At 38.6% G+C, this 11636-nt stretch overlaps 1 protein-coding gene across 1 annotated transcript in view; it reads left to right on the top strand.

Annotated features, from left to right (window-relative positions):
* Nucleotides 1-1961: 1961 nt before the first annotated feature.
* atp6v1ba (ATPase, H+ transporting, lysosomal, V1 subunit B, member a) overlaps nucleotides 1962-11636 on the top strand; it is a 31604-nt gene continuing 21929 nt past the window's right edge. Inside the window, exon 1 of the mRNA XM_034608541.1 lies at nucleotides 1962-2169. Coding sequence (XP_034464432.1) covers nucleotides 2061-2169 — 109 coding nt within the window. The 5' untranslated portion in view covers nucleotides 1962-2060. The remainder of the gene's footprint in view (nucleotides 2170-11636) is intronic.

The raw sequence follows: 11636 nt of genomic DNA, 5'->3' as shown, positions 1-11636 counted from the left end.
AATTACCTCCACCAAAGAAGTTATGTTTTCACCCCTGTTCATTTGTTTGTTGGTTGGTGTGATTGTATGCAAGATTATGGAAAACTACTGGACAGATTTCCATGAAACTTGGTGGATGGGCAGGGAAAACCCCCCTAAAATGTTTTGGTGCAGATTCAGCATTTTTTTCTCCCCTTTCTTTAACATGGCGAGAAAGAGATTTCTTTGAAATTTCACTGATTTACGATGAGAAAATTAATAGATCTTAATGAAAAAAATCTGTCTTATGTAGAGCACTGATATCTTTGAGTGTGTGCAATTTTATAGAGCTTGACTGAATTTAAGCGGACTGTTGGGCATTCCATTCCAGTTAAATCCTTTTAGCTGCTTTAGTTTAATGGTTTACTGGGAAATATGAATAGAATGGAGTAATTAATAATATTTGGGTTAATAACACCTGGATTTTGCCTACCCAGACTAGTAAAAATGCCTGGGGTTAAAATGGCAGATATAAACCTCATCTGAAGAAAAAAATATTTTTCCCCTATAGGGATGAAAAAAAAAACTGCATTTTATTTTTCCCCAAACATCCAACACTTGCTTAACTTTCAAAATGAAAAACACTTTTCCATGTAGCTCAACAGGCAGCATGCAACTAACTGCTAAACAACTAAACAAACTGTAGGTCTCATATCACACCAATCCTTGCATCCCTTCACTGGTTGCCAGTTAAACTCAGGACGGATTTTAAGATTTTTTTATTAACTTTCAAAGCTCAACATGTGCTGGCTCTTGACTCCCTACAATCCCAGTTGCAATCTGAGATCGGCCAGCCTGTCCTTGTTGGCTGTCCCTAGGTTAAGGCTGGCTACCCAGGGTGACAGGGCTTCCTCTGTCAGGACCCCGAGGCTCTGGGACACCTGATGAGATAAGGCTCAACTTACTACCTGTCTTTAAATCATGCCTGAAAACATAGTTTTATAGTACAGCATTTTTAAGATGGGATTTGTTCCTTTATTCTTTATTCCTTTTTATCGTATTTTTATTGCAACTATATTTCATGTAGTTTCTTAAATGGGTCAGCTTTTGACCCTGCTGCTGACAGTAGGTGTTTAGTTTAAAAAGGCATAGAGGTAATAATGTCTGATCTACTGAGCGGGCCACATGGCTTTCAGAGTACTGCCATACAAGCCAGTAGCCAGTCAGATTTACCTTTAGCCTCAGCGTACCCTCAGGTTCGGATTTTCAACGTTATTGCGATTAGAAGGCTGAAACACCTGATGACGCCAAGGTACAACTGAAGATTATTATTTTCATTACAACAACCAGTCTGACTGGCGAGCTTAAAGGGATAGCTCACCCAAAAATGAAAATTCACTCATTATCTACTCACCACTATGCCGATGGAGGGATGGTTAAGGGCTTTGAGTCCACAAAACACTTTGTGGACTCAAATCTTAGGAGTTTCAGGGGTAAACAGCATTGCAGCCAAATTCAATACAACTGAAGTAACTGGTGACCACTTCTTCAGACTTAAAAAAAGGTGATGATGGAGTTTTTTCTCTCCACAGTCGCCAAAGTTCTGCTCATTGTGGGAACTGTTGGGTTTCTCCATACATTTTAAGGTCTCAACCTTACTATGTTAAGATTTGGCGCTTAACATTTAACTGAATTGAATACCATTTATTTTTTCTCATTCATTTTTTGCCGTGGATTTTGTGAAGCACTTTGTAACCTTGTTTAGATAATTGCTAACCAAATTATTATTAAAGTTATTATTATTGTTATATTTAATATTAGCAACCTGAATAGGAATGCTTATACTTTTAGACTTCCTGTGGTGACACTGTTTAGTATTTCACTTACATGCTCTAGAAACGTGTCGTGATTGAAATGTGATACCAAGCTGAATCCTGTTTTGATCACACGCACGCACAACACGCGCGACCCTGGCTCCATCCAACTTCCGGTTCCTCAAAGTCATATGACCATTGCTGTGCTGTCATCTGCATCAACCAGCGTCAGTGAGCAAAGCGCAGCGAGCATCATCTCCTCTCGGGTTTCAACCTCTGTATTCGAACATGGCAACACTGGTGTCAAACAGGGCGATGGACGTGAACGGCATGGCGGCCGCAGCGAGGACTCACACCCAGGCTGTGACCAGAAACTACATCTCTCAGCCCAGGCTAAGTATGTGACATTAGCTGCTGGATGTAGCGAGTGGCTAGCAAGGGTGCTGCGTTCAAGGACACGGGGACGGTGGGGAATGCGACAATTTAGTAGGGAAATGTATTTAATGTCAACCTCCGGAGGACAATTGTGCAGACAAAGTGCAACCTCTGCCCCCTTCAATTATAAAATTAAGTATTATGGACTTTGACCATGAAATGTGGCTGTTTTCAGGATTCCAGGGACTTTTGGGTCTGGATGACTGGACTGGATTGGATTTGTAATAGTCTTGACTTTGCGCAAAATGTATTCATATGAGTACTGTTGCTGAGAGGGTGTAATTTAAACCTATGTGAGAGTGGAAACATGATCATAAAGTATAGAAAACCCAATTCACATGATGTAATTGTTGATATTCCCAGTGAAAGTGAATGCAGCATGAAGGGGCAGTAACGCTAGTTAGCTAACAAGCGAAGAAGTCACTAAACGGAAATCACGATTATAAATAAACTCTGGTATTTTCCACTGGCTGGTGGTTTGTGTGATGATTGAATGATACTATAGACACCAATCGGTGTTTCACCTACATTTATAAAACCAGCCAAACCCACTCGTGCCATTTGCGACAGCCAGCTAAGCTAACATGCTACCTGGCTGAAGCTAACAGTGGCACGACGTACATTCATCGTTAAACGCTTCGGTTAAACGGAAAATGAATATTACTGTGGGCAAAGGATTTACATGTCGGGGTAAATCCACAATTGTCACTGTTGTTGTGAGTGTACAAACTGAGCGTCACGACGATCTGACGCAGCTAAATGTCACAGCGCAGTGGATTAGCTAGCACAGTCAGCTGACCGGTGGCAGCCTCAGGAATGAATGAGATATCGGGAGATGATTGTTATTTTCTGATGTGCTGAGTTGAGATGGAAACGCGTCACGTTGGTTTCACTGCCCCTGAAGCTTTAAGTAACTGCGCAGCCATCTTATCGATGATGAGCATCGACATTTTGGCAGCATTAGCGTATTGAGGAACATAATGCTGACAGATGGACGATCTGTCCATCATGTGACTGGATCACATGAGTGGTGCAGGATGCAGTCGTCAGACATGGGAAGCTGCAGTTTAATATAACCCACAGTAGTTTGCCAGATCATTATTTTAGCGTAGTACTCTGTGTTGTGCTGTTGAATTGGAATGTTGCTTCAAATGTTTCTCAATACTGAGAAGAAAAGCATTACTTGTGACATTTCTTGCCATAAATATTGTTGTATACTGACGCAGTACTTTTTTATCTGAGGTTTCTAGGGTGAACTAAATCATTGAGCCACTGAAAACCCATTCATTTGAGGTTTTTTAAGAAGTATAGGATGTAGAGTTTGGCTGCTCATTTTTTGTTGTAAGTGCTCGAAATTGTGAAGTCAAATCCCACATATTCTGAAAACAGTGCTATAAACAAAATGGTCAGATTAGTTTTGCAGGTATTTATTCCCTAAATATTGAAAGGATGGGAAAGCAGAAGAGGGAAAGCAATAGGCCCAGCAGATTTATTTGATATTTAGGACTGCAACTAGTAATTATCATCATTATTCTTAAATTTCTTGACTATGAAATGGCAGTAAAACTTTGGAAATGGCCATTACATGTTGACACAAGGAGAGCAGATGTCTTCAAATGTCTTGTTTTGTTAGGCCTACAGTTCAAAATACAAATATGTAATTTTGTATCATAGAATATTAAGAAATATTGCAAACATTCACATTTTAGAAGCTTGATATTTTTTTCATTTTCCTTAAAATAATAATTCACTGTTGGGCAAAAAGTTGATTAATATTTTTTGTCAGGCCGTTAAAAATGTCATCAGTGCTGTTTTTCCGAAAAGCGTATGAAGTCAATGAGGTACATTTTGATCCTGGAAAATTAAAATGATTAAAAAACAGTTTTGTTTGCCACATGAATTATAGATTTAAGTGCAGCCTAAAACTGACTCTTAACATGGAAACTAGAAATCTTTTTTCTGTTTTCTGTATCATCTAAATGATTTCCTTTTGAATATATAACTCAAATTAATTTAACTGAAAGTCCTGATGTATCCAGAGTTAACCCAAAATTGTATTGAGTGGGTTAATCTGTCTGAAATTTCATTAGTCTGAAGAGTTTGAACATTGAGCGTTTTAGCAGTCCGTGATGGTTCAGGTTTATTAGCACTTGCATGATAAGTGTGGATTATAGCGGGGGGGAGCTGGTGCTTTCATGCTTTGAAGGGTTTTATCTGACTGCTAATCACTGCAGTATTTTAAGTTCAGTCATCTTTCCTTTAAAACAGAACAGGAATTTGATCAAATTATACACGTCTGTTTTGATTATTTGAGAGAATCACATGGGTTATGATGATTACAGGGTTTTAGATAAGTATCCTGCTTTGGGAGTGGTTAAATTGTGGTATTCTGTAAAGAAAAGGTGCGGATGATTGTTCCATTGTTGTCCCACTCAAATATAACAAAAGCATCATTTATCTAGCTTCATCTACCTTGGTGACCACAGTCGTCAGTTGTGTTTGTGTGTTGTGTTGGCCTTATTGTTCATTTTTCTGGCTGTGCTGATTACATGGTTTGATTCAACACAGGAAGTTTTGACAAATTTTTGTGTTGTTTGGCACTTTGCTCTCTGGGCCTGATGTTGAGTCTTTGCGGCGACGTTGATTATGCTATCGTTATGCTCTTACGCTGAGCCATGTTCAAGCTATGAAGCCAGCAAGGTGATGGCTTTCTCTTTGTGCAAGTGTCGGAGAGGCCAGCATAGACTAAAAGCCTTTTAGCAAACTGGAAGGAAATGACTTAATGGAGCTCGGGCCATCTGAGAGCTAAGCAGAGAGGGTGCAACATGGGATAAAACCCTTGTCCTAAAAACATCTAACCATACAACTCTTGGTGTGCAGAATGGCGTGCCTTTTTCTCTCATCAAACACATAACAAACAGCAGCGGGTCCATTCTGATGATGAGGCAGCAATTCAAAACCAAATGATAAACACCAAGTAAGTGTCAGGAAACTTTTTATGTGCTCTTCAGATACTGTAGGTGCTGCATTCACAATATGTGTTTCATGTTTTAAGTGCCTGCGGCTAGTTAGAGGAGATGCTTTTGCTTTAATATCCCTTATACTATTCTTATATAGGAGAGGCTTTTACAGAGGCCAGGTATAATAAGAGTACACATACTCGCAGGTAATCAATGTGATTCACCATTTTGCTACTGTTTTGTTTATTTTTGTAGTTCTTTGTGCAACACCCTCACTTAATGAAGCATCCTTGATGACTACGATTCCTCTCCAAACCAATGGAAATGCTTGTTTCTGCTGGGGCAGCTGGTTGGTAGGCTAACTAAAAGCAATGAGGTGATATATACGAGGAAAACAAACTATGCAGAAACAATGCAATGTATTTGGAGGAAAATAATGACAGTGCACACAACAAATGTGGAGCCTACCATCTTGTTCCAGACGTTCCCCTAATAGCAAATATGGTCTGTTTAATTTTAGGCTTTAAGCTTCATTGAATTTAACGGGACTGGTTGGCCTTGACGGAGGTATACGTGCTACTGAGTGCCTTTGCAGTTCATATAAGTAAATAATGAATTCATAAACAACTGATCAATACATTACAATGATTTTGCTTTCAATTTTCCTTATTATCTCAGTGCAGTTTATTATTTATCACTTTGCCATCAGGGGCCAAAGCATGAAGGAGTGTGGATGGGAGGAAGCATAACTGTCAGACTGCAACGTACCCATTGTGATTTCAGTATATTTATTATTCTCACAGCTTGTCATATCACTCTGCTGCTCTATCTTTCTCCTTTTGATATTAATTATTTTCACTTCAACTCTTTCAAAATGTTCAATGTGAGACTTGGACCGAGTTTATTGTTGAACAAAAACAGTATTTCTTTAATGTAATCGAGATCCAAATCAGCCGAGTGGAGAGTAAAGTGGCAGAGTTCTTGATTGAACTATTGCTGTGGAAATATCATAGCACTCTTAGCTTAATTTCTCAATGTAACAGATAATCATGGAGGATGTTTTGAGTTGGCCTCAATTGGGGAGGAGATGAATTTAGTTGTAAAGATTTTACAAGGTCTTTTGGCAATATGGGCCTTCTTTTGATAAACCATGATTCTTTTTCTGCCGCTATTTGAGAATTTAATGTACGCTACAATTTTTCCTGCAATAACTTACAACATGATTGACACTGCAGATGTTAAGTAGTAACAGCAGCTGTTATCTGCTTCCTTCCTCGTGATTCTTTGCCATACGTTGTGCTACAGCTTCATCCAGTGAGTCTGGGGTTGGAGTCCTTGAAATTTGTAATTTTGTGGCTCTCAGCTGTACACACTGTCTGTAGGTTAGTGGTGTTTTGAATGTGTTGTGGGGCCCAGTCCGGACAGTTTTCTGTTGTGTCAGACTTTTCGTACTCAAACCAGTCGCCTCTCTTTCAGGTACGAACTCCTTTTTTTTTTTGTCTCATCTCCTGTTCAGAATGACCACGGTCTGTGTAATGTTCACTTTCCTCCACGTTGGTCTGTGCTGCCTTCAAATTTCCTGCCTGTAGCTGTTGTCATGTGGAAGAACACAAAGTGGAATGATGAAAAAGTATTGCACTGAACAGTGATTTGTTATGCAAAGAAAAATAGACTATGCAGTAGTGGCCACCTAACCTTTTTAAAGGCCAAGATCACTTTTTAATTCCAAACGTAAACTGAGATCTACCACCCTGATATTTTCCAAAAAACCCACTTAGGAGGGTCAATGTACGAGCATAAATATACTCAAAGAAAGGTAGTCATGCAACTTAATCTATTCAATGCACAATATTCACATTTATATCAAATCATATTTACAAAATCTGTTCGATGCACAAAATTCAGCTTCTCAGTTCATCTCTGCAGAGGAGCTGGTGCTGCAGCACAATGTTTTTACATAGGCTTTGCCTTGAATATGGCCATAAATATGACTATTTCCTTGTTTAAAAGTACTCCTTAGTACTTAAATAAATACCAGTAGTAAACAGTATGAAGCCGTGGAGCATCTTCTGCTCCTGCAAATATTTCACAATAACCCCCCCCCCCCCTTTTTTTTTTACAAATGAATGGTTATTTTGAAACGCATACAGGTAGTGTTATTATATATTCAACAGATAAACATTAAAACTCAGGTGAAAGATAATTTTCTCTTTCTATTCTGCTTTCAACCACAATGTTTATCTGTCTGATTTGTCACAAACGTACGTATTTCCAACATTTCCCGAACCCATTTCAAAGTAAAAGCACTCTAGTGTTTCATTTCCTCATCCATCCATTCATTTGTTCTAACGGGGCTTTGATTGTTATCACAAGATTGGAAGCTGCATCTCTTCATAGAGAGCAGAGTCCTGACTTTTAGTTTAATACACAAACTCAAGGAAATGCAGTAGATAGACCTGCAGCTCTGTCGCCAGTAGCGGACACGTGTGAACAACGGATAACAGAAGCCAGTGAGTCCAGAGCATTACAGGGATCGACCGCGAAGAGACCACTGCTATAGAGCATATCAAACAATAGTTGTTTATCTATTGTCACATGATATTCATCGTCATGTCCCGAAGCCCTACTGTAACATCAGGTATATTTTGAGACTTGAGAGAGCCTCAGACAGCAATTTAATCTGTTTTCACGGACTGGTTATTGCTTGGAGGATCATAAGTAAAATCTATGGAATGCCCCTTTAAAGACCATCAGCAGTAAGCTGGAGGAAATTTGGGAGTTGTCATAACCAAATCAAGGAGAGCAGGATTTATAGAAGGGGTGTCATAGTCAGTCATTGTCAAATGAATTTCTGTCTTGATTCATCAGGGGCAGGACATGTCCTCTATCAGACCTGGAATAAGTGCGTTGGTGAATCTCCAAATGAAGATCTGACAAGAACACATGACAGAGGGCCTCAGTCATGTTGGAGTTAAAGCAAACCGTAACAATAATGGGGAGTGTATGAAATCACACAGACTTTATTCAGTATAGCCAGTTGCCAGGCATCAACCAGTCTATAAGATCACGATAATGAGATGGTTGTTCACCACCTCTTTGACTTGACAGAGCTCTAAGGCAGCTATTGAAAAAGCCACTGCGAGACAGAGCAGGAAAAATAAACAAATAAAGACATTTCCTATCAGACCAAGTCTTTTCTTTTACGAGGCCTTTGTCTCTCTCATGTCAAATGTGACAAAAGCTATTAGTCCACGAAATGGCTCGTCTTTGTTTTAGCTGTGCATTCTGTCATTTAGTGCAATGAAAAGACATGTAGCAAGGCACTAATTGTAATAATGTGTAGTCACGATAAACAAGTGTCTCATCTGTCACTTTGAAAGTAATTTCAATAAAATCAATGTTATTTTTGCCGCAGTTCTATAATCCACATTCTAATTAGGCTTAAACAGCTAGTTTGTCAGTTAGAGAAAAAGACTCTCCCGTGGGCGTTTGCCATTCTTTTCATGAAAGAACATTCAAATGTGGGCTAAGGATTTGACACCATTTCTGTCTGCTGCATGAGCACAGAGTCATCCCTGTGAGTGGCACACTTGTTTTGCTGACCACTGAAAATTATTTTCCTGACATCCTTCATCTGACAAACTATTGGATCATTTAGAGAAGTGAGTATGTATTTTCAACTGCAAGAAATTCCCCATTCCACTGCTTCACTTCCCCTACCTTTGGACTCAACACTAGCATGACAATGTATCAGTGGTTTAGCCTTTTTATATACTGACATTTAAAGTGGCACCAGGTTATAATTATCATTATTATCATTACTAATTAGTAGCAATCCACTGATGCACTCAGACATAGTAGACATTTAAATTAAGAGTACAAACTGTACTAATTAAAGTGCGACCATACAGAAAATCTATAAGTCAGACATAAGATGATACAATACAAACTGAATTATTGCACTATGGTTATTGCACATGTGAGCGTTGATCCTGCAGATGGTGTATAAAAATATTAAAAACATACAATTTGCTATTTTTTTAAAGCATAAATCTTTTTGTAATGCAATGTAATTGTCCCAATGCCCCCTACACTGAAACTAATGTACTTGGCTTTAATTTGAACATCCACTGAATGAGAGGCCAGATGGACGTCTGGCTGCACTTTACTGTTACTAATAATATATTCTGATAGTTAAGAGATATATGCACTTTTAATATGACTATTTTCTTGGCGCACTCTCTTCAATCTCATCATCTCAAAACATTTTTCCCTTTCAATTTCCATGGTCAGTTAACTTCCCTAGTGCTGCACTATAGTTCTCAAGAGCCCTGTTGTAGTGCAATAAATTAACCACGAACATCTTTGTGCTTCTGTCTTCTAAAAGCAGGGCTTCTAGGAAATGGAAAGCAATGGGGTCTTTTCTTTAGCACTTCAACATAGTGTTGATGGTCAAGATCAAGCATAATAAGTCACTATAAACATTTCTAGGGACAGTTAACACATTATTTTTGTAGAACAGCTTGTAACAACCTATAGAGCTTTGTCCGTCGAATCTCTGCATGTTGTTGTTTTTGTGACTATTTAATTGTTGATTCCATTGTCGTTTGTCTGTAAGCAAGTTTACGCTATTGAAACTTGGTTGACCACTGTTCTTTTTACCAACGAAGAACCCATTAACCTTTTTAAGCGGATTTGATTAAAGGCCCCATATTTTCCCCCTTTCTTGGATTTAATTTGAGGTATTGGTACCCCTAAGATGATATATCAGTGGTTTAAAGTTGAAAAAACTGCTGCAATGTGTATTTCCATGTCTCCTCTCTTCTGCCTCTCTCTGGAGCTGCAGACAGAACAGGCTGTTTTCACCTGCCTCTTGAGCCCCTCCTCTGATTGGCTGACTGCACTTTGAGTGACAGGCGACCAGGCCTATCACCGGTCTCATTCTGGCGCATTCACTCTGGTAAACACAGCTGAAAGACACGTTGTTATGTTGGCAGCTATAGAAGACCAGCCACATATTTACAGTCGGTTACAACAGGATGTTTCTGATGATAAGTTACACCGTCCCCATGTTTGTTCAAGTTTTACAAGACCTTTCGATAACAAATTTCTTAGAATGGACTGAGTGAAAAAGTCCTCGGAGTGACTGTTTTCATACTTTGAGGGTCCCTACTGAGCCCCCTTCAAGTAATTACGGATAGTAAAACCCCAGAAAACTTATTTTGCACAATATGGGCCCTTTAAGGGGGCAGATCCAGGAATTTTTTCTGGCTCCTTTTACATTGAAAGTTGACATTTTTGTAAATTTCTCTACAGATAATGCAGGTATCATGTATTTGTAGAGGAATAACAGGTGCAATTTGGTGAAATTCTGGTTAATGAACCAGATGCATTTGAGCTCAATACATGTATATCTCCGAGTGCTAGTTTCACATAGAAGTCACCATTTTTCTGGCTCGGGCACAACAGACAAGATGTCACTTTCTTATTCTTACATAGACACTTAGAAATGGATGTATGAATGAATGATGAGATCAATGGGGGCTTCAGTTGTGAACATTTTGTTGATTGACATGATTACTTTTAATAAATGTATACAATATATTTTGTGCCGATGCCATTGTGCTGAAAATTCAAATGTAATTGATTGGCATGAATAACTGAATTTAAACAAAATACAAAAGAAAGTTAATCTTATATTAGTATTTGGTGCGTTCCTCTCAAGTTGTCCACAGATATTATCTGAAGGCCTCGCAGTCTCTATACTACACTGCTTGGTCTGGTCATTTTTTTTGTGAATACAGTGTTTTTTGTTGTTGTTAAACATAATTATTAATTCTGGGCAGTTCTTCCTTTGCTCTAAAACAGCCTCAGTTCATCATGCCATGGACTTATGACACTTCATCACAATCAGTACAGTGAGGTAGGGAGTCTTCTTTACACAGAGTACCTGTGCACCTACAGGGTTAAAAGCCTGTCTCAATTTTAAAGGGGTGTCAAAAACCTAGGAGGAGGACTTTTGATCCGTCAAACCACAGAGGTGTGTCTATCCTGAATACTGTGTATGGCCACCTAGGATTTTTCAGAATGCTTTGTGTTCTAAAATTTGTTTGCAATTTGTTAACACAACTTCCAACTTGGCCTTCATCTGTTTTAGTTTTTTGATAGTTCTTTTTATTTACACATTTTTTAATGTTAAAAGCACAAAGCACTTTCTGTAGTTCGAAAACTTGATCTGTGATGTTTTGTTGTGCTTGTGTATCCAACACCATAGCAACCAATTTTTTTAAACACACAAATAATGCAGGTGGACAAAGTTATTACATTTCCCCCGTAAGTGTAGTGTAGTTTTTTTTCTTTTCATTTTAGAATATCATAACTTTTCTTATGAGCTTGCATTCAATTTTTTCTGCTGAAGGTTGCATCACTTTGATTTAAGATGATGTTAGATTAGATATAAGACGTAGAT

This window comes from Hippoglossus hippoglossus, chromosome 15 (genome assembly GCF_009819705.1).
Source record: "Hippoglossus hippoglossus isolate fHipHip1 chromosome 15, fHipHip1.pri, whole genome shotgun sequence".
Classification (NCBI taxonomy): Eukaryota; Metazoa; Chordata; class Actinopteri; order Pleuronectiformes; family Pleuronectidae; genus Hippoglossus; species Hippoglossus hippoglossus.
This window is presented reverse-complemented; position numbering and strand designations above follow the sequence as displayed.